The sequence below is a fragment of the Panulirus ornatus genome, chromosome 17 (genome assembly GCF_036320965.1).
Source record: "Panulirus ornatus isolate Po-2019 chromosome 17, ASM3632096v1, whole genome shotgun sequence".
In the NCBI taxonomy this organism is placed as follows: Eukaryota; Metazoa; Arthropoda; class Malacostraca; order Decapoda; family Palinuridae; genus Panulirus; species Panulirus ornatus.
The window spans coordinates 21,419,142-21,443,169 of NC_092240.1; the positions used below are offsets into that span (position 1 = coordinate 21,419,142).

General features: G+C 39.5%; 2 protein-coding genes across 4 annotated transcripts in view; one reads left to right on the plus strand and one right to left on the minus strand.

Moving 5' to 3' along the window:
- Positions 1 to 24,028, minus strand: part of pch2 (pachytene checkpoint 2 protein) — a 429,043-nt gene that overhangs the window by 253,271 nt on the left and 151,744 nt on the right. The gene's annotated exons all lie outside the window — the stretch shown is intronic.
- Positions 1 to 24,028, plus strand: part of LOC139754612 (calcium-activated chloride channel regulator 1-like) — a 237,715-nt gene that overhangs the window by 76,175 nt on the left and 137,512 nt on the right. For both annotated transcript variants that reach the window (XM_071672059.1, XM_071672060.1), the window contains exon 7: positions 12,311 to 12,444. In XM_071672059.1, the coding sequence (XP_071528160.1) occupies positions 12,311 to 12,444 (134 nt within the window). The remainder of the gene's footprint in view (positions 1 to 12,310; positions 12,445 to 24,028) is intronic.

The window sequence follows — 24,028 nt, forward strand, 5'->3', positions numbered from 1 at the left end:
GGAACCATGGAAGCGGAAGTGAATCATAGGGTGGGGGAGGGGGCAAAAATCCTGGGAGCCTTGAAGAATGTGTGGAAGTCGAGAACATTATCTCGGAAAGCAAAAATGGGTATGTTTGAAGGAATAGTGGTTCCAACAATGTTGTATGGTTGCGAGGCGTGGGCTATGGATAGAGTTGTGCGCAGGAGGGTGGATGTGCTGGAAATGAGATGTTTGAGTACTATGTGTGGTGTGAGGTGGTTTGATCGAGTAAGTAATGTAAGGGTAAGAGAGATGTGTGGAAATAAAAAGAGCGTGGTTGAGAGAGCAGAAGGGGGTGTTTTGAAATGGTTTGGGCACATGGAGAGAATGAGTGAGGAAAGATTGACCAAGAGGATATATGTGTCAGAGGTGGAGGGAACGAGGAGAAGTGGGAGACCAAATTGGAGGTGGAAAGATGGAGTGAAAAAGATTTTGAGTGATCGGGGCCTGAACATGCAAGAGGGTGAAAGGCGGGCAAGGAATAGAGTGAATTGGATCGATGTGGTATACCGGAGTCGACGTGCTGTCAGTGGATTGAATCAGGGCATGTGAAGCGTCTGGGGTAAACCATGGAAAGCTGTGTGGGGCCTGGATGTGAAAGGGGAGCTGTGGTTTCGGGCATTATTGCATGACAGCTGGAGACTGAATGTGAACGAATGAGGCCTTTGTTGTCTTTTCGTAGCGCTACCCCGCACACATGAGGGGGGAGGGGGATGGTATTCCATGTGTGGCGAGGTGGCGATGGGAATGAATAAAGGCAGACAGTGTGAATTGTGTGCATGGGTATATATGTATTTGTCTGTGTGTGTATATATATGTGTACATTGAGATGTATAGGTATGTATATTTGCGTGTGTGGACGTGTGTGTATATACATGTGTATGGGGGTGGGTTGGGCCATTTCTTTCGTCTATTTCCTTGCGCTACCTCGCAAATGCGGGAGACAGCGACAAAGCAAAATAAAAAATATATATATATATATATATATATATATATATATATATATATATATATATATATATATATATATATATATATCTGTGTATGTATATGTTGGTTTGTTGAATGTGTTTGATGACAGAGCGGCAGATATAGGGTGTTTTGGTCAAGGTGGTATGCAAAGTGAGAGGGTTAGGGAAAATGATTTGGTAAACAGAGAAGAGGTAGTAAAAGCTTTGCGGAAGATGAAAGCCGGCAAGGCAGCAGGTTTGGATGGTATTGCAGTGGAATTTATTAAAAAAGGGGGTGACTGTATTATTGACTGGTTGGTAAGGTTATTTAATGTATGTATGACTCATGGTGAGGTGCCTGAGGATTGGCGGAATGCGTGCATAGTGCCATTGTACAAAGGCAAAGGGGATAAGAGTGAGTGCTCAGATTACAGAGGTATAAGTTTGTTGAGTATTCCTGGTAAATTATATGGGAGGGTATTGATTGAGAGGGTGAAGGCATGTACAGAGCATCAGATTGGGGAAGAGCAGTGTGGTTTCAGAAGTGGTAGAGGATGTGTGGATCAGGTGTTTGCTTTGAAGAATGTATGTGAGAAATACTTAGAAAAGCAAATGGATTTGTATGTAGCATTTATGGATCTGGAGAAGGCATATGATAGAGTTGATAGAGATGCTCTGTGGAAGGTATTAAGAATATATGGTGTGGGAGGCAAGTTGTTAGAAGCAGTGAAAAGTTTTTATCGAGGATGTAAGGCATGTGTACGTGTAGGAAGAGAGGAAAGTGATTGGTTCTTAGTGAATGTAGGTTTGCGGCAGGGGTGTGTGATGTCTCCATGGTTGTTTAATTCATTTATGGATGGGGTTGTTAGGGAGGTGAATGCAAGAGTTTTGGAAAGAGGGGCAAGTATGAAGTCTGTTGTGGATGAGAGAGCTTGGGAAGTGAGTCAGTTGTTGTTTGCTGATGATACAGCGCTGGTGGCTGATTCATGTGAGAAACTGCAGAAGCTGGTGACTGAGTTTGGTAAAGTGTGTGAAAGAAGAAAGTTAAGAGTAAATGTGAATAAGAGCAAGGTTATTAGGTACAGTAGGGTTGAGGGTCAAGTCAATTGGGAGGTAAGTTTGAATGGAGCAAAACTGGAGGAAGTAAAGTGTTTTAGATATCTGGGAGTGGATCTGGCAGCGGATGGAACCATGGAAGCGGAAGTGAATCATAGGGTGGGGGAGGGGGCGAAAATCCTGGGAGCCTTGAAGAATGTGTGGAAGTCGAGAACATTATCTCGGAAAGCAAAAATGGGTATGTTTGAAGGAATAGTGGTTCCAACAATGTTGTATGGTTGCGAGGCGTGGGCTATGGATAGAGTTGTGCGCAGGAGGGTGGATGTGCTGGAAATGAGATGTTTGAGTACTATGTGTGGTGTGAGGTGGTTTGATCGAGTAAGTAATGTAAGGGTAAGAGAGATGTGTGGAAATAAAAAGAGCGTGGTTGAGAGAGCAGAAGGGGGTGTTTTGAAATGGTTTGGGCACATGGAGAGAATGAGTGAGGAAAGATTGACCAAGAGGATATATGTGTCGGAGGTGGAGAAGTGGGAGACCAAATTGGAGGTGGAAAGATGGAGTGAAAAAGATTTTGAGTGATCGGGGCCTGAACATGCAAGAGGGTGAAAGGCGGGCAAGGAATAGAGTGAATTGGATCGATGTGGTATACCGGAGTCGACGTGCTGTCAGTGGATTGAATCAGGGCATGTGAAGCGTCTGGGGTAAACCATGGAAAGCTGTGTGGGGCCTGGATGTGGAAGGGGAGCTGTGGTTTCGGGCATTATTGCATGACAGCTGGAGACTGAATGTGAACGAATGAGGCCTTTGTTGTCTTTTCGTAGCGCTACCCCGCACACATGAGGGGGGAGGGGGATGGTATTCCATGTGTGGCGAGGTGGCGATGGGAATGAATAAAGGCAGACAGTGTGAATTGTGTGCATGGGTATATATGTATTTGTCTGTGTGTGTATATATATGTGTACATTGAGATGTATAGGTATGTATATTTGCGTGTGTGGACGTGTGTGTATATACATGTGTATGGGGGTGGGTTGGGCCATTTCTTTCGTCTATTTCCTTGCGCTACCTCGCAAATGCGGGAGACAGCGACAAAGCAAAATAAAATATATATATATATATATATATATATATATATCCCTGGGGATAGGGGATTAAGAATACTTCCCACGTATTCCCTGCGTGTCGTAGAAGGCGACTAAAAGGGGAGGGAGCGGGGGGCTGGAAATCCTCCCCTCTCGTTTTTTTTTTTTTTTTTTTTTTTTTTTTTTTTTTTTTCCAAAAGAAGGAACAGAGAATTGGGCCAGGTGAGGGTATTCCCTCAAAGGCCCAGTCCTCTGTTCTTAACGCTACCTCGCTAATGCGGGAAATGGCGAATAGTTTGAAAGAAAGAAAATATATATATATATATATATATATATATATATATATATATATATATATATATATCTGTGTATGTATATGTTGCTCCCTTGTCTTACGCACCCTATTTACCTCCTTCCAGAACATCTTCAGTGAAGGGCGTAAATGGGGAGGTGATAACAAGTAGCGGTGATGTGAGAAGGAGATGGAATGAGTATTTTGAAGGTTTGTTGAATGTGTCTGATGACAGAGTGGCAGATATAGGGTGTTTTGGTCGAGGTGGTGTGCAAAGTGAGAGGGTTAGGGAAAATGATTTGATAAACAGAGAAGAGGTAGTAAAAGCTTTGCGGAAGATGAAAGCCGGCAAGGCAGCAGGTTTGGATGGTATTACAGTGGAATTTATTAAGAAAGGGGGTGACTGTATTGTTGACTGGTTGGTAAGGTTATTTAATGTATGTATGACTCATGGTGAGGTGCCTGAGGATTGGCGGAATGCGTGCATAGTGCCATTGTACAAAGGCAAAGGGGATAAGAGTGAGTGCTCAAATTACAGAGGTATAAGTTTGTTGAGTATTCCTGGTAAATTATATGGGAGGGTATTGATTGAGAGGGTGAAGGCATGTACAGAGCATCAGATTGGGGAAGAGCAGTGCGGTTTCAGAAGTGGTAGAGGATGTGTGGATCAGGTGTTTGCTTTGAAGAATGTATGTGAGAAATACTTAGAAAAGCAAATGGATTTGTATGTAGCATTTATGGATCTGGAGAAGGCATATGATAGAGTTGATAGAGATGCTCTGTGGAAGGTATTAAGAATATATGGTGTGGGAGGCAAGTTGTTAGAAGCAGTGAAAAGTTTTTATCGAGGATGTAAGGCATGTGTACGTGTAGGAAGAGAGGAAAGTGATTGGTTCTCAGTGAATGTAGGTTTGCGGCAGGGGTGTGTGATGTCTCCATGGTTGTTTAATTTGTTTATGGATGGGGTTGTAAAGGAGGTAAATGCAAGAGTCCTGGAAAGAGGGGCAAGTATGAAGTCTGTTGGGGATGAGAGAGCTTGGGAAGTGAGTCAATTGTTGTTCGCTGATGATACAGCGCTGGTGGCTGATTCATGTGAGAAACTGCAGAAGCTGGTGACTGAGTTTGGTAAAGTGTGTGGAAGAAGAAAGTTGAGAGTAAATGTGAATAAGAGCAAGGTTATTAGGTACAGTAGGGGTGAGGGTCAAGTCAATTGGGAGGTGAGTTTGAATGGAGAAAAACTGGAGGAAGTGAAGTGTTTTAGATATCTGGGAGTGGATCTGTCAGCGGATGGAACCATGGAAGCGGAAGTGGATCATAGGGTGGGGGAGGGGGCGAAAATTTTGGGAGCCTTGAAAAATGTGTGGAAGTCGAGAACATTATCTCGGAAAGCAAAAATGGGTATGTTTGAGGGAATAGTGGTTCCAACAATGCTGTATGGTTGCGAGGCGTGGGCTATGGATAGAGATGTGCGCAGGAGGATGGATGTGCTGGAAATGAGATGTTTGAGGACAATGTGTGGTGTGAGGTGGTTTGATCGAGTAAGTAACGTAAGGGTAAGAGAGATGTGTGGAAATAAAAAGAGCGTGGTCGAGAGAGCAGAAGAGGGTGTTTTGAAATGGTTTGGGCACATGGAGAGAATGAGTGAGGAGAGATTGACCAAGAGGATATGTGTGTCGGAGGTGGAGGGAACGAGGAGAAGAGGGAGACCAAATTGGAGGTGGAAAGATGGAGTGAAAAAGATTTTGTGTGATCGGGGCCTGAACATGCAGGAGGGTGAAAGGAGGGCAAGAAATAGAGTGAATTGGAGTCATGTGGTATACAGGGGTTGACGTGCTGTCAGTGGATTGAAGCAAGGCATGTGAAGCGTCTGGGGTAAACCATGGAAAGCTGCGTAGGTATGTATATTTGCGTGTCTGGACGTGTGTATGTACATGTGTATGGGGGGGGGGGGTTGGGCCATTTCTTTCGTCTGTTTCCTTGCGCTACCTCGCAAACGCGGGAGACAGCGACAAAGTATAAAAAAAAAAAAAAAAAAAAAAAAAATGTATATGTTGAAATGTATATGTATGTATATGTGCATGTGTGAGCATTTATGTTTATACATGTGTATGTGGGTGGGTTGTGCCATTCCTCTTCTGTTTCCTTGCACTACCTCACTAATGCAGGAGACAGCAGTTAAGTATAATAAGAAAAAAAAAAAAAATTCTGCCAACACTGTAAGCTGTGTTGGCCAACCTTTGATGGCACACCAAATAAAGGACAAGTCACTGGAGGCCTTAGAAACCCATTCATGACCACGGTGGGTGGTTGTGTACCTTTTCTTGGGATATGCAACATTTATGCACCCACCAGCGTGCCTCATTGCTGGTACAGGTACACCACCGATTTTCCAGCAACTGATGGTTCGATGCCTCTTTTAGCTTGGACAAAATTATGTGAGGGAACTTGACATTACCGTGGCCACCAGACTAGTTTACTGGGCGGCCACAGATGGCATTGTGTGCAGGGCAAGCTTATTTACATTCTTTACACTGCACTTGGAGGTGACACAGCAATTCTGTGAGATTCTTAGCTTATTTTGCTTGAATTTACCACTAGCTATGGCTTCTAAGACATATGAGAGTGTCAGTTGTGTGTCAAACATAAACACCAGTCCATATCCATCCAAGATAAAGTACATGGACCATGGTGTTTGGTGTATAAGCTGTGTGGCATTTACAGTATTGGTTCATCAACTGTTTATGATATAAAGAAGCAAAGGGAGAAAATATTGAAATTCTATGCAGACAGCAATTCCAAGAAATAAATGACCACTAGAAAAACTATGAAAGATGGTAAGAGTACTAAGCATGATCGAGTGATTATGGAATGGTTTCGACAGTGTCAGTGATGGAGTGGACTTGTCAGGTAGCATGATAATGGACCAGGCTAAGTTGTTCCATAAAGAACTTAAATTACAACATGAGTGTGACTATAGTGAAGGATGGCTTCAAAGGTTCAAGAAGCATCATGGAATTTCCATAAATAAAAAGTGTGGAGAAAAGCAGTCTGCAAACCACGAAGGAGCTACCAAGTACGTGGATGAATTTCAAAACTCGTAGCTGACGAGCACTTCAGTCCTGAGCAGGTGTATAATGCAGATGAAACTGCATTATTCTGGTGATACACTAACAAGAGAAGACGAAGAAGACCCCACAGGATTCAAACAATCTAAGGACAGACTTACCATCTTAGGGTGCTCAAACATTTAATATTTGTTTAATTCAAATTTCTATCAGTCTATGGTATACCTTAGACATGGGAGATGTATAATTAGTGGGTTAGAGGTGTATTGATGAATTATTATTAAGTGACCACAGTTGGTCTGGCAAAATGGTTAATCCAGCAAGGCTTTGGAACCAAGAGTGCTGGAAAATTGTGGTGTACCTGTACTGGGATTGGTCAGTCTAGAAAATTATTTATTTTCCTAAACTACAAATGTTTAACTCTTAATGTATAAGAAAAATAATCAATGGTTTTGATAGTTTTCTGCAACTTATTACATAAACTTGAAAAAGACATATTTACTAATGTAATTGAATGTAAACTTGCATACTTAGGATCTGCCAGTCTGGTAGATAATCTGTCCTTTTCTGGTTGTCATTCTTTTTTAGAAAAAAAAAAAATATTAGTGAGCATGTTTTCAGAAAAAGAAAAGGAATGCTATTTTTTGTGTACTGAGGCAGGTAACAGAAATGAAATAGACATTGAAAGGTTAAAGTTTTGATGTAAGGGAAGTAAAGGAATTATCCTTTTCCCAGTGATGGCTTATTACTAAAACCATATTTATACTGGGACAGTATTGTGAAACTCAACTACACCGAAAAATAAAACGTAAACTGGCTTTTCTTATGTAACAAGTAAACCAAAAAACCAGCAGCATCTGACTTTGGTGAGCAATAAAGAAAATTCACACCTCTTATTCCACAAATGAAGCAATGCTAACACAACACAACAGCATTCAATCTCCCAAAGAATAAATGAACATATGAAACATTACTAAGACATCTCCAATATATGTTCTACACTCCTTAACAAGACATTTATGAAAAATGTACACAAAATCCACTCTGACACAATTGCTCTTTCCCAAGTTAACTCTTAAACTGCAACTGCAAGATAACTTAGCTATCACTATATATGCAGAAAGCATATTATATTCTTTATTAAATCTCAGAAATATGAAAGAAAAAACTTTTATTTACATTTGTCTTGCTGCAGGGTACTGAAGTGAGCATCTAGGTGACCTAGCTGGAACCAAAGTGCATAGCAGGGGAGGGGGAAGGAATAAAAGGGAGCCATGCATAGCAAGGAAAAAGGAAAGCGTGATGTGCAAATGGCATGTAATTTTTCAAAGAATGGTTTGGAAAAGACATGGGGGAAAAGTCAGGGGTTGGTGAGAGATTAAGAGCTAAGGAAGGAGTATCACTACTTCTAAAGCATGAGTTGTGGGTGTGTGTGATAGATTGTAAGACAGTAAATTCTAGATTAATGTGGGTAAAACTGAAAGTGGATGGTTTGAGATGGGTGATTATTGGTGCTTACTCACTGGCAATGAGAAGAAAGATCATGAGAGGCAAGTGTACAGGGAGCAGCTGAGTGATTGTGTCAGTGTTTTGTTGCACAAGACTGGGTATTAGTGATGGGTGATTTTTATGTGGCAGTTGAGGGTACAGTTGGTTCACATAGGGTATTCAGTGTTAAGAATGGAAATGGTGAAAAGCTCATGGAGTTGTGTGCTGAAAAAAGACTGGTGATTGGGAATACCTGGTTTAAAAAGAGAGATACACATAAGTATATATATATTAGTAGGAAATGGTCAGCGGGCATTATTAGATTACAAATTAATTGACAGGTACATAAGAGAAACATTTTTGGATGTAAATATGCTGAGAGGGGCAACTGGTGGGATGTCTAATCACTATCTTGTGGAGACAGGGGTGAAGATTTGTAAAGGTTTTTGAAAAAGAGATGACAATGTCGGGAGAAGAGAGTGGTGAGAGTAAGTGAGCTTGCAAAGGAGACTTGTGTAAAGAAATACCAGCAGAGATTGAGGGTGGAATGGCAAAAGGTGAAAGCAAATGAAGTGAGGGGTGTAGAAGAAGAATGGGAGATATTTAGGGAAGCAGTGATGGCATGTGCAAGAGATGTATGTGGCATGTGAAAGGTGGAAGGTGGGTACATTAGAAAGGGTAGCAAGTGTTGGGATGAAGAAGTAAAGTTGCTAGCAAAAGAGAAAAGAGAGGCATTTGGCCAGTAATTATGGGGAAGGAATTCAAATCATTAGGAGCTGTATAAGGGAAAGCGGCAGGAGATCAAGAGGATGGTGCAGAGGTTGAAAGAGAGGGAGTGAAGGAGTATCATGAGACTTTAGGGAGGATAAAAAGAGGTTTTGGAAGGAAGTAAATAATGTGTGAAAGACAAAAGAAAAAATGGGAACACTGTTGAAGGGTGCATAAGGGAAGTGATAACAGTTAGTGAAGTGAGGAGATGGAGTGAGTATTTTGAAGGATTGTTTAATGTGTTTGATGATAGAGTGGCAGATGTAGGGTGTTTTGCTTAGGAAGGTAGGCAAAGATAGTCATGGAGAGTGGTATGGTGAAGAGACAAGAAGTGGTGAAAGCCTTACGGAAGATGAAATGTGGCAAGACAGCAAGAGTGGATGGTACGACAGTTGAATTTATTAAGAAAGGGGGTGACTGTGTTGTTGATTGGTTGGTAAGGATATATAATCAGTGTATGTATGAATCATGGTGAAGTGCCTGAGGGTTGGTGGAATTCATGTATAGTGCCATTATGTAAAGGCAAAAGGGTTAAAGGTGAGTGTTCATGCTACACAGATATAAGTGTGTTGAGTATATCTGGAGTTGCATGGGAGGGTATGTATTGAGAGGATGCAGGCATGTACAGAGCATCAGACTGAGGAGGAGCAGTGTGGTGTCAGAAGTGGTAGAGGATGTGTGCATCAGGTGTTTCCTTAGAAGAATGTGTGAGAAATACCCAGAATAACAGATGGACTTGTATATTGCATTTATGGATCCGGAGAAGGCATATGTTAGGGATGATATAGGTTCTTTGTGGAAGGTCGTAAGAATATATGGTATGAGAGGCAAGCTACTAGAAGCAGTGAGAAGTTTCCATCAAAGGTGTATGGTGTGTTTACAAGTAGGAAGAGAGGAGAGTGAATGGTTCCCAGTGAAGGCTGGTCTGTGGCAGGGGTGTGTGATGTCACCATGGTTGTTTAATTTGTTTATGGACGGGTTGGTGAGGGAGGTAAACGAAAGAGTCTTGGAGGGAGGGGTGAGTGTGTAATCTGTTGGGGATGAGAGGGCCTGGGAAGGAAGTCATTTGTTGTTCACTGATGTTACAGTACTGGTGGGTGATTCAAGTGGGAAACTGCAAAAGTTGGTGACTGAGTTTGGAAGAGTGTGTGAAATGAGAAAGTTGAGAGTAAATGTGAATAAAAGCAAGGTTATTACGTTCATAAGAATTGAAGGACAAGTTTTTTTGGGATGTAAGTTAGAATGGAGAAATATTGTAGGGAGTGAAGTGTTTTAGATATGTGGGAGTGGAATGAGCAGCGAATGGAACCATGGAAGAAGAAGTAAGTCATAGGGTTGGGGAGGGGACAAAGGTTCTGGGAACACTAAAAAATACTTGGAGAGAATATTATCTGGAAGGGGAAAACAAGTATATTTGAAGGAATAGCGGTTCCAACAATATTATATGGTTGTGAGGCATGAGTTAAGGAGATAGGGTTGTGTGGAGGAGAGTGGATGTGTTGGAAATGAAATACTCAAGGACGGTATGTGGTGTGAGGTGGTTTGATCGAGTAAGTAATGAAAGGGTAAGAGAGATGTGCGAAAATATAAAGAGTGTGGTTAAGAGAGCAGAATAGGGCAAGTTGAAATGGTTTGAACATAAGGAGAAAATTAGTAAGGAATGGTTGACAAAGAGGATATATGTGTCAGAGGTGGAGGGAGCAAGGAGAAGCAGGAGACCAAATTGGAGATGGAAGGATAGAGTGAAAAAGATATTGAGCAGTCAAGGCCTGAACATGTAGGAGGGTGAAAGGTTTGCATGGACTACAGTGAATTGGAATGATGTGGTATACTGGGGTCAGTGGACTGAACCAGGGCATGTGAAACATTCAGTGTAGACCAAGGAAAGGTCTATGGGACTTGGTTGTGGATAAGGAGCTGTGGTTTCAGTGCCTTACATATGACAGCAGATGTGGCCTTTCTTCACCTGTTTCCTGGCGCTTCCTTACTGGCATGGGGTAGCAAATCAGGTGTGTGGGTGTGGGTGGAGTGGGGAGGGGGGGAGAGAAGAGAATATATATGTTATCTTTTTTCTTTTCCTTTGTGCATTTGTGCTGTTTCTCATGGGACAGGGTGGCATTAGGAATGGATGAAGGCAAGCAAGTATCACATTAATGAGATGGCCTTCATTAGGGTCTCAGTTGCCCATACCATCTCAGCCAACTTAAAAAAAAAACCTCTGAACTCTCAATGGCACCAGTTTCAGATCGGGAAAAAGAATCTTTTAGTGTCATGTATAAAAAATATCTGTTTCACTCTGAGCTATGCATCATCTGCTTTTTCAGAAGCAAGCATAAAAAAGCTAAAAATCACACAAAACAGAGCACTCACAAGAATTTTCAGCTGCTTAAAAACTATGAATATTCAAGAGGTGAACACTCAAGCAGAAGTAGAACCAGTACATTCCTACCTCATTGTGCTTGGCACCCAATTTTGTGCAGCAGCATTAGCATCTGCTTAACCAAGCCACTTCAGTACCATCCACCGTCCGTAACACAGATAAAGAAACACTCCAAATTCACACTTCAGCACTTGAACTCACAAATCCCCCATCCCCAGCAAAATGTACCTTGACAGAACACTCTGACACTAAAGTGACCCAACGAAGACTAAACAATACCTCAGCCAACCAGTTTAGAACTCCATTCTTCAAGATTTACTCTCTGGTCTCTCCCAACAACGATGAATCACAGTTGCTTATTTACATTAGGGACACCACTCATCTCTGCAACGTTATAAAAACTGATTCAACATATCACAGGACTTCTTTCCAAGTCGAAATTTCCATACTTAAGCACTGAACATGTACTCCCCAACTGCCCTACATCTATCCAGCCAGACAAGCATACAACATGGTGAATATGGCTGAGTTCCTGATTGTAGCAGGAATCCTTTTAAAGGGGTCTTGAGGTTGAAAGGTTCAAGATTCAACATTCTCAGACTTAGCAAATACCACCTTCAAATATTTTTTCCAAAATTTCTTGCCTTTCATTGTTTACCTTCCTCCTGTTTTTTCAGTATTTCCATTTCTCCTTTGTGCAAACTTGATGAGGTAATCCTCATTCTTTTTACATTCATAATGCAAACAAGTGGCATATACTTTACTAATAAAAGAGCCACAGCAACATGCAGAATTCTTTGGTGAGTGAGTCACAGCAATGAACAAAATCCCTCGGTAAGTGTGTCAAGCAATTAGATAGGCTCATCAGCAACTCAGTGTGTTGGTGAGAAAGTAAAATATCTAGAACAGAATTTGCATGCATTACTCTGTTTAAAAATTCTTTTACAAATGTTCATAGCCATGTTGACATCAAATTCAATGCTTGGTTTTGCTTGGTTTTAATTTTTCAGCTCTAAACTTTTATTCATTGTCAATTATGAGATTCTAAAATATAGCACATGATGCTTCCGGTTGTTAAAATTTCTTTGATCTTCGTATATAAGATACTCAAAGTAAAGTAACTCCTTTTGTAAACTTGTGTGGTAAACCTTGTAATACTATGCCATTTCTTTATTTTCATGCTGTTTTCACTATGAATTGGTATTCAGGTTGTAGATTTTTGTAGTGAACCAAACAGTGATCACCCGCATAATTCTGTGGCTCCAACAAAGCAAAATCTCTTCTGTGGCGGCCGCTCTGTGTGGGAGGTCATGATGCAACACAAGGACTTTGCAAATGACGTGTAAGTCTTTAGATGAAGTAATTTCACCATGCTGACATTGAAGCTTCTTTTTTTCTTACATTACCTACCAAATGCTTATGCTGATAACATAGCACTTAATTTTTTCTCATATCTCTTTCTTTTTCATCCACTTGATGTGAAAGATTGATAGTTATTTCAGTTTTCATTTTCTTGTGTTCAAATAGTTTTACAGAGGAAATACAGATATAATAAAAAAATCTGGTAAGATATTCATGTCACTGGTTGATTAGCAAATTTGTCTTCAATTCTGGGATTTTCTTGTCTGGATTTTCTTGTCTTTTTATATTAGTGTTTCTTATACTGATACATTTCACTATTGTAAGGCTTTTTTGTGATAATGTTATTCAAATGATTAAAACTAGGAAATACGAATTTCTCAGACTCACGTTTCTATGGTAAAGGGATATAAAGTAAGTCTCATCTGCCTCCATATGCAATTCACTTAAATATAAGCATCAAGGCAGGAACCTAATAGAAATCAGTGAAAATCATTTTAAGAATCAATCTAAAGATTCCTGTGCAGATGAATGTATGGGTGCCTTGCCCATAGTGATAAAGCACCAACTATAAGTTTTTTCAGGTATCTGTATAAAGGAAGTTTTTAGCCATGTTTTAAACTTCCTATCCTTCTCTTCTTAGTCCATGATATTTTGGTAAGTCATGAAATTGTCACTTTGGAAGCCTTTGCATTGACATTAGTGGTTGTGGTGGTGGGGGGGGGGGGGGGGGGGGGGGGGGATTAATCTCATTTAGATGTTCCTTCGTCTGATTCTTGCTTTAAAGTAGAATCTGGGAAATCTATGGTTTGGCTAGGATTTCAACTGTTAGCATAGCTAAAGGCAACATGCCTTCTTTGTCAGAGAATTAAGGTAAGAATGTATAATATCATAGCTTGGTCTTTGTCTACTGAAGCTGACAGGTTACCTATTAGTAACCCAAAGGACTCATGTCTTTAGTTACAGCATTTACTATTTCATGTTGAAACCTTTTCTTAGTAGCTTATTGATATTTTCATTTCCAGTAGGCAGTTATATACAGAAAGGTCCTTGCAGTCCCTCTCTGTTAAGGAAACTCCTATTTTCAGTATTGATGACAATCATAGTTTCCAGTCAGAAGCCTTTTTCTTTGCCTTGCAGTTGTAAACCACTTTAGGATGTGAGCAACTTCTTACTCGATGGACATCATCCAAAACACACATACTCTTCAATGACATTTACTTTGCAAGTAGTTTTCCTTGAGACCTGTGGTTCCCCACACTGTGATTTTGGTATGTGTCTAAGAGGGACTTAATTTGCTGATCTATGTAGTTTTGATCAATACATAGTCACAATTCTACAAGCTTTCATTTACATTTAGCCTTAGCCTTAATTCTCTTAAGAGATTACATTCTTTGGATATGATTTTCTCTTTTAATATTACTTTACATAAATCCTTTTGTAATTATTTTTTGTAATTACCTATTTGTACTGTATGGGGAGGGAGTTTTACAATTGTGAGGCCCCATCTTTTTTACATTCTTTATTATCATACAACTTTTTTAAGTATCTGTATGCTGCCTAAATATATACCATGTCTTCATTCATTTAAATCCATTCATCTACCAGCCTTATACTATAAAGTTCTTCACCTCTTTCATAAGTTTCTTGCTTGATATGTTATTTCTTCTGGTTGCTCTATCCCTACATCATCAAGAACTGTCTGCATCATCGATCTGTTTCAAAAACAAAAATTGTGATCTGGTCAACTATCACTCTTCTTTCTTCTGAGGTGAGCAAATTTAAGGCATCAGGCCTTTCCCTGCAACTCAGCTCGCTTAGTTCCAGTACCATCTTTACTGCTGTCCTTTGGACCTTCTCTATCAGCTCTGTGCTTTTTTTTAGGTAAAGCTACCAAACTTGGGAAGTGTATTATAGTTTTGGCCTTAAGTAAGATGTGAACATCTTGTTGAATATTTTCTTATCCATGAACTTCAATCCTACTCTAATATTTGCTTAAAGACAGTTCCTTCCCTTAACTTTTCTCCTTAGGAAGGACTTAGGTCACAGGTAAGGGATAATGTTAACTCCCTGGTCTTTCTCACACAAAGATCCCTGCAGCTTATTTCCTGTGAGATAATAATCATATCAAACCATGCTTTCACTGTGACCCCAGTCTCTTTACTGTATATTTCATTGGGCTGAACTTCATTAACTATGTGTCAGACCAACTTTGGGGTCTGTCAAGGTTCCCTTGTATGTTGATGTAATCCTCCTCATTTTTAATTTCCCTCATGACCTTTGCATCATCCTGTCATATTAAGGTAGAACTCCATACCTTCTGTCATAGATCATGAAGAGTAGTGGTCCCAGAATAGAGCCCTGTGGTACTCTACTGATGACCACAACATGTTTAGAAAAGGCTCCTCAGACATGCATTCTTTGTTCCCTTCTAATCAGATAATCTATTAATTGAAGGAGTCACCTTCCTGTTCCTTCCTGGTGGTCCAGCTTCTTAAGCAGCCTTCCAAGTGATACAGTATAAAATGCTTTTTCATAGTCAACATACAAATAAGCTATCCTACATCTAAGACAGGACTCACTCTCTTAAGAAATCTATGAAATTCATTGCATATGACCTTCTTTCACTAAAACCATGCTGTCCGTTACTTTGGTAATTTCCCCTTTATAGAAAGTTATCCATTTGCTTTATGACTGTCTTTTCCAGAACTTTACATATCACACTCATCAGGGAGATTGATCTGTAGTTCAGTGCCTCTTCCTGGTTTCCTTTCTTGTAAAGAGGTATGACCCTAGCTCTTTGCAAGTCAATTGGAACTATCTTTCTTCAGAAACATTTTGAACAATATTGTAACAGGTTTTTTTAGTGTATATGCACACATCTTTTGCACATATGGTGAAATGGCGAAATTTCATTAAAAGCCTTGTATGAATCCAGACCCTTTAATATTCTGTTTATGTCTTTCCCAGGTGTCTCAGTGCTTTCCAAGACCTCCTTCCTATTCTGCTTCAGTGGTGTTGGGGTATAGTGTCTTCCAAAATGAAAACACTTTTGATCTTGTCCTTTAGTTCCTTACATACCCTTATGTCATCCTTGATAACTCTTCCCTCTGAATCCCTTAGCATGATTAACTACTAATTAACTGACACATTCCTCCTAATGAATTTATGGAAAAGTTTTGGTTCTTCTCCTACCTTGTCCATAGTTTGCTTTTCAAAGTTTTTCCTATTTCTTATCCTGGTATACTCATTCATTGCTCTCTTATACCTAGCAGATGCTAGCTGGCTGGGGTGCCTTCTATATCTTCATCACAATGCATGAGGAAGCTTCTTAGTATTTTCACATCTTTTATTGAACCATTCTTCTGCCTGTCAATCTTCCCTTTGTAGTCAGGCTAGAGGTGCCAGTGATCCTAGTCCTGTACTGTGTTTACGTGTTATTACCTGTTTGTACTGCACAGGGAGGGAGTTTTACACTCGTAGGGCACCATCTCTCCAACATTCTCTACTAAAATGTAACTTCCTATATCTAATGCTGTCTGCATTAAAATGTTCTCACTTATTTCATTCCTTCATTCCCCACTTTTGTATTAAAAGTACTTTATAGATTTTTAACAATTTCTTTTTTTACTTAATTTCATGTTGTCTTCTGGTTAGTCTGAGCTTACATCTCTCAAAGAACTGTTGCCTGTCCACACCAGTGATCTGGTTACTCTGGTGCTACATCTCTTGAAGTACTGTTCCTTATCAGTATCATCCAGCTGATTCAGAAACTTTGAGGCTGTTATCAGGATCCCTCATTGTTTCCTCTCTTCCATGGGGGACAGCTTTTTAGTCCTAAACCTGTCACTGTAGCTCAGTTCAATTAAGGCACTATTTTAGTTGCTCTCCTCTGCACCCTCTCAATCAGATCTTTGTGCTTCATTAGGTGCAGTGACCAGACTTGTGAGGCATAATCCAAATTTGGTCTGATATGCATGGTGGATGATGTCACAAACATGTCCTTGTACATGTATTTCAATGCTGTTCATTATTTGCCAAGACAGTTTACCTTGTGTATGTGTGTGTGTGCAGTTACCTACTTGTACTGTATGGGAAGGGAGGTTTGCATTCATGGGGCCTCATCTCTTGAACATTCTCTACTATCATAAAACTTCAAAACTTTATGCACACTGTCTGCATTAACCAAGTCCTAAGTCTTTCTTATACATTCATCTACCACTGTTATACGACAAAAGTACTTCTTTACATCTTTGTAAAAAAGTTTCTTCAGAATTTCATGTTATGGCTTCAAGTTGCTCTATCTCTATATCTCTTGAAAAAATGTTCACTGTCCACATCATAAATCTGTTAAAAAGCTTTACATCTTTGATCGTCACTCCTCACTCTTCTCTCTTCTAAGGTCAGCATATCTTTCCTTGTAATTTAACTCTCTTAATTCTGGAACTACTTTGTTGCCCTCCTTTGGACCTGCTCTATTAGCTCTTTATGCTTCTTTTGGTGAAGTGACCTAGCGTAAGAAACATATTCTCATTTTGTCCTCATGCATGCTATGAACAGCTTGCTAAATATTGCCATGTGTGTGTGTGTGTGTGTGTGTGTGTGTGTGTGTGTGTGTGTGTGTGTATCTAAGTGAAGCCCTTCATCTCTGTTCTGTCCTTTGCCAGTTGGTGCAGGTTTGAGATGGATGAGACCTACACTGGACAAGGAATACTCCTTTGATAAAGGGAAGGCCTTTTCTTTGGATGTGCACAAGGTTTCATTCAGGCATTAATTCTTTGATGGTGACTCATGGTCTAGTACTCCAATGCTGTCATAGTCAATGAGAGGATTAAGAGCTGGCAGTTTGTGAGAAGATAGGGATAGATGGGGTATCATCCAATTGTGAAGGAATCTTTAAATTGATTTCAATACAATTTCTACCCAAATTATTAGGTTGATATACATTAAGAACCAAGCCCAGTGAAACCACACTTCCAAGAAAAAACTTTCCTTCAATATTAGGGTTTTCTCCTGACAAGATACACTGTTCTTGGCTCTGATTTCCTCCCTTCCCTACCCCTTTCTCCTTTTCAGGTTTGTTTATGCTTGAGGTCACACAAATCTCAGGTGAAGAAAGAGGTTTGCCTGCTTACAGGAGTGCAGATATCTAGGGCAGGGCAATTTGAACTAGCAAGCTGGATAACTGCTTTTTTCTGATTGTGAGTTATCCATTTTTTTCATTTTGATACCCTGTACTATCAATAATATTAATTATACAATCAGAAACATTTGAGTGCTTTGTCATGACAGCATATCTTGTCAGGAGAGATAATTGTCAAATAAGGTCTGCTCTGTATTTCCTTACTCCATGACTATCAGTTCTTTTCCATTTCTGCTTGCTTCTGTATTTAATATGCCCCACTTAATTGTTGCCAACCACAATCATGATATATTTCAAAAATTTTCTTCCCTGTAGTATGTGTACTGGACAAGGTAAGTGCATTATTTTTTTCATGAGACAATATGTAGACTTCTTGGATAGATATTTCTAGTGTTGTTGATTCTTCTTAAAATGATATAGTTCTTGAAGTTTGAAAAACCTTTCTTCTCCGAGGTAGTGTCACATGAACAATGAGATATGACTTGAATATGATAGTAGTGTCACATGAACAATGAGATATGACTTGAATATGATAGAGTTTAGGGCTTTGTCTAACTTGTCTAGCATTTCCCAACCAATTCTACCTGTAACATGTGAAAACTGAAGCTTACTTGTTTTGGGCCTGTCTTTGACCTGGCAAAATACACCATAGTGATGACATCACAAACCCATTCACTCCATGGTACTGAACCACCTGGTGACTAAGACTTATAGGTCATATGCATCATCCCAGAAATGAATGCCACTGGTAAAGAAAAAGGATTTCTTGAAAAGATAAAGGGGAAGGCAAAACATGGAAGGATATTGAAAATTGCTCATCCTTGGATTTTTCAAACTCCTAAAGCTACATTTCTCTCTTCCATTGATTTGTCCTACAAGCAATGAAAGCATACCCACATGAATGGGTAGGGCTTTGAGGAAAAACTTTCAGGTAAGCAAATGATACACAATACAGTTACCTTCTAAAGGTGATCCAGAGGCTCAGGTAAGCAAATGATACACAATACAATTACCTTCTAAAGGTGACCCAGAGGCAAACCATATATTGACACTTATGAAGGAGGAATTCAGCACAGTGCAGGATAAGTACATCATATCTGGACTGTCATAAAGAAATGGCAGATGAATGCCAAAGATTTCGTGTGATTTCTTCGAAAGGCAAGTTTCTACAAATGGCTAAAGTAGAGGTCATTCTCCTCAAGATGAGTTATAGCATAACAACTAAGTTGAGCCAGTGCTGTACAATGAATTTTGAAACAAGAAATATATCCTGCTGAAAGAAGTTTCACAAATCCTGGGTGGACAGTAAATGTTCCCCTTCGAAAACATATGATTTCCAAAATACTAAGATATCTTAGGGGCAAAAAGTGCTCATCTCTTAAGGAAGTCTTCTAAGAGTTGATGACCGAAAAGTAACTGGCATTCACAAAGTTTATTTTTCACTTAACCAAGAATCTAAGACAATAAGTTGTAGTCTCTTGAAGATAACAAAAGAGTTACTAGTATTCATAGACTTTGAGTACTCATATTAACCAAGAATTAAGGGTGTGACTTAGCCCCAACAGAAAATAGAAAAAAAAATCTTGTGCTATGAGGAAATTAGTCTTCTTAAGATGCTGAAGGGCTATCTGCCAGAAAACACTTAGACTAGATGTCTGGGAGTTTAAATGGTTCCACTTAGACTGCAGAAAAGAAGGAACTAGATTCTTCAAAAAGAACTGAAAAGTTATTCCAACAGATTAACACCAAAACCCAATGAAAGGTGTTCTTGAGGGACAGGATGTTACTAGCTGCATCCTTCTCATGAAAAGTGCTAAAGAAGAACTTTAACATACGGCTTCCTTCACATCTGAGTAACAGATTCTTCAAGGAGGGATTGACTGGTTTCTAGACAATTGGTATACCCTGAGCAGAAGGTTAAACAGAATGAGATGGCCATATGTAGGCATTTTGAAAAACCTCTTCCTGAAGGTGCGAGAGGAAAAATCCCATGCATATGGGTTCCCAAACCCAGAGATTTTGGGTCAGAGTCCTGAAAAATGGCAAATGTGGTCAAGAATAAAGTGAGGTATCAACCACCGCATATTACTTACCCAAGTAGTTTCTGGCACAAGATTATATGTTCCTTTTAGGGATATGAGACTTAATAAACCTCCAAATAGGAAGATAGTTTCATGAATATTATTGTGAGAAAAAGATAAATTTGGTTGCAATAATGCCAACAAAATGAAGAGCATTTGTTTTGGATGCCCCATGTCAAAACTGAAGAAATATGAAAGCAATTTTGCATTGGCCTTTGTGGCATAGAGCACCGATCCTACAGAAAAATCCACTTGAAAGCATGTACATCTATAGACAATTATGTTGGCACTACATCATTAATGACATTGTATCTGTACAGACTTAGCAAACTTGAAGTTTGGAGAAAAAGGTCTTTGGGCATTTCCAAGATATATTTTCACTGTAAGAGAGGGAGGAATTGTATGAACCTCTTTTCATCAGGTGATAGACAGTAACAGTAATTTCCATTGGATATGAAATCATGCCTGACTAAGCATATTCTGGGAGGTGAAAACTGTGAAGCTGATAGTTCTTTATTTGTTCCTGACCCTTTTATGAGTGTCATCCTTGATTCTATGGATCATTCTAGACCATGAGAAAAGAATCTGAGACTTTCCATGAAATGGATTCTGGAGAATCTCAATGTTATCTATCTATCTATCTATATCTCTGATTCCTGTTCCAATTGGAACTCCCTCAAAGGAGTGTCCATGGCTACAGAGTTACCATAACTAGAGAACTCTAGTGCCGCTTCTTAGCCTTTAGTGCCTCACCCTTAACAGGCTGTTGGCAGAGGGCAAGTCTAGCACAATGTTTGCAGAGGCTTCTACCTAATGTTCCTGATGACTACCTTAATCAAATGCTCCTACCTATTACTTCTACCTAATGTTTCTACCTAATGATCCTGCCTGAATGTCCCTACTTCCTGCTTCTATCTACTGCTCCTACTATTTTGCCAAATGGCAGGGCTAGTGCGTTGTGCTCACCATATGAAAATATAGTTACAAAGAATGAGCAGTGTGAGTTAAGTATTGTCAAGTGTTATATATGACAAGGAGAGATTGTATGTTTGTGGACAGAATGTCAGTAAACCACATGTTAGCGAGACAGAAAGAAAAGACAGCTACCTGGTTCAGAGGAGTGCAACTTTACAAACACTTTAGTGCTAGCTCACTAAGCAGATATCACTAACCCTCATGATACCCAGGTATGCAGTACTGGTATCTTAATGTTAGTTCACCAAATAAAGATTCTAGAAATTCAAGAGGAGGCATTTTTAGAATATCTCTTCCTACTGCATGAAATAATATTTTAACCCTGAAGATAACCCTTTTGGCTTGCAGCCAGAAGCTGAACTAGTTGACACTGAAACATCAAAATCTAGGAATGTACAGCCAACACAGAAAATTTTTACTGCAGAGCTTTGTTTTGGAGAGACAGAGAGAGACATAACTGAGAACATTCATCTATCCTTAGACATGTAAAGCTCTGACTGGGAAATAAGCAGGACTTGTGCAGGTTATGATAAAACATGCTTTTTGAAAGGTGTTCAAAACTCAAAGGTCTAGTTTGGCACCTACTTACTCTTTTATTTGTGGTGCTGAGTACAAGCCTAAGGGTTCACCTTAAGCTGCCAGGATTTTGGGAACCAAGATGAAAACCAAAACTATTCTCAAACTGGGGTGAACCAGAATGTCAGTTAGCATCCTTAAAGTTCTAACTGTTTTGTTGAAAGTACTGGTTGATACTTTCTAAGGTGGTCAATTAAACCTGTACTTCAGAATTTAAGTGTTTAGTTGGGACAAATCCCAACTCATTCTTTTTCTCTTGATTCCATTTTGGGCCTGGAAAAAAGTGGGATGATTCAACCTGGTCCCATCCTAAGTTTTGCAGTGTAATTACCTATTTGTATAGTACATGGAGAGAGTTATACACTCATAGAGTCCGTATCTCTTGATCTCTCTATCATAAAACTATTTGAACTTTTGTATGCTGTCCACATTCACAATTCCATCACTCAGTTTGTTTCATTCATCCACTAACCTTATACTATAAAAGTCTGTTTCCTTCATCCACTAACCATATACTATAAAAGTACTTCTTTAAATCTTTTCTAAACAGTTTCTTGTGTAAAGATGGTTTTCACATGGAGACTGGAACTGTACTTATTTACTGTATGTAGCTAATTTACTGGCCTAACAATTAAACATATGAAGTTGATTATGTGAGAGTGACTTGGGAGCCAATATTGTACCTAAATTGTTGCTAGGGCCCCGTATTTGGAGAATGGTAAAAATGATAAACTGTCAGCTGACAGATGCAGAACTGCATTTAAGGCAATAGATTAGGAAATTATCTGCAAACTGTTCATAGCTTATAAAAGGCTGAAAATTAAGAGTTTCTCAACACTGGTCACCACATTTAAAGAAGTACAAAAAACTAACTGAGCATATCCAGAGGCCTGCAATAAAGATCATGACAGAATTAATAGAGCTGAGGTATGAAAGGTTAAAGTTCATAAATTGTCCACCATGGACAAAGTACCTAAATGGAAGTACATTCAGTATTCAGAGCAGCTGCACTCAATGGGTGAATGAGTAAAGGGTTATGCCATCTTTTTTTTCGAGATGACAGATCATATACCTAATCAGCTTCCAAAAAATTGTGTATTCAAGAACTTTTCCTGCATAGAGTTTGCGGTGCTGAGACAGTGGGAATAACTGCTTTCAATTGGGTCACATCATCAGAAATGAACTCTCATGCAAATCTCTTTGCTATGAAAGCTAATTCCCTTTTACAAACATATGTTTTTGCATCACAGGCAGAAGAGTGCCGTGTCCTTTTTGTGTTGGAGATCCTCAAGAAGGTGGTGCTTAAACTCACTTCTTTTTAGAGTTTGGTGATACAAGCAGCCCCAAACTGGAAGAATCAACCTATATGAAAGAATCTATTTTGGAGGGATCCAGCATCAAAAGTTTGGGATATGACAACTCTATGTCAGGGTTATCTCAAAACAGATGTGTAAATGAAAGATTACCCTGATTATGGCCTTCCACTCAAAGACAATACTAGTCATTCATGTTTTTTCCGGCCATTTTGAATGATTTGGATGAATCTGTGTTCATGGAGTCAGTATATCTAGTTTTTCTGTATTCTGTTACTTGACAAGATAATGACAGAAGTATTGTTCTTTCATATAAGAGTACTTTACAGGAGCCTTTGGCTGTGGAATTTGACATCATTATTTCTGGCACTATGTGAAATGGGTTTTTGAAATCCCATCATTAATGAAAAATGATACTTTCTAATTTCAGCCTTTACCCATGGACTGTAGCTATGCTAGAGATTTCATTTTAACATCAAAAAATAGATGTACATATATATTCTTCATCTGTTTCCAGGCGCTACCTCATTGACCCGGGAAACAGCGATTATGTACAATAATATAATACTGATTGAGAGGTTGAAGGCATGTACAGAGAATCAGATTGGGGAAGAGCAGTGTGGTTTCAGAAGTGGTAGAGGATGTGTGGATCAGGTGTTTGCTTTGAAGAATGTATGTGAGAAATACTTAGAAAAACAAATATATTTGTAAGTAGCATTTGATCTGGAGAAGGCATATGATAAAGTTGACAGAGACGCTCTACGGAAGGTATTAAGAATATATGGTGTGGGAGGCAAGTTGTTAGAAGCAGTTAAAAGATTTTATCGAGGATGTAAGGCATGTGTACGAATAGGAAGAGAGGAAAGTGATTGGTTCTCAGTGAATGTCAGTTTGTGGAAGCAGTGATGTCTCCATGGTTGTTTAATTTGTTTATGGATAGGGTTGTTAGGGAGGTGAATGAAAGAGTTTGGAGAGAGAGGCAAGTATGTATGCAGTCTGATGTGGATGAGAGGGCTTGGGAAGTGAGTCAGTTGTTGTTCGCTGATGATACAGCGTTGGTGGCTGATTCGGGCGAGAAACTGCAGAAGCTGGTGACTGAGTTTGGTAAAGTGTGTGAAAGAAGAAAGCTGAGAGTAAATGTGAATAAGAGCAAGGTTATTAGGTACAGTAGGGTTGAGGGACAAGTCAATTGGGAGGTAAGTTTGAATGGAGAAAAACTAGAGGAAGTGAAGTGTTTTAGATATCTGGAAGTGGATTTGGCAGCGGATAGATCCATGAAAGTGGAAGTGAGTCATAGGGTGGGGGAGGGGGCAAAAGTTCTGGGAGTGTTGAAAAATGTGTGAAAGGCGAGAACGTTATCTCAAAAAGCAAAATGGGTATGTTTGAAGGAATAGTGGTTCCAACAATGTTATATGGTTGCAAGGCATGGGCTATAGATAGAGTTGTGCGCAGGAGGGTGGATGTGCTGGAAATAGATGT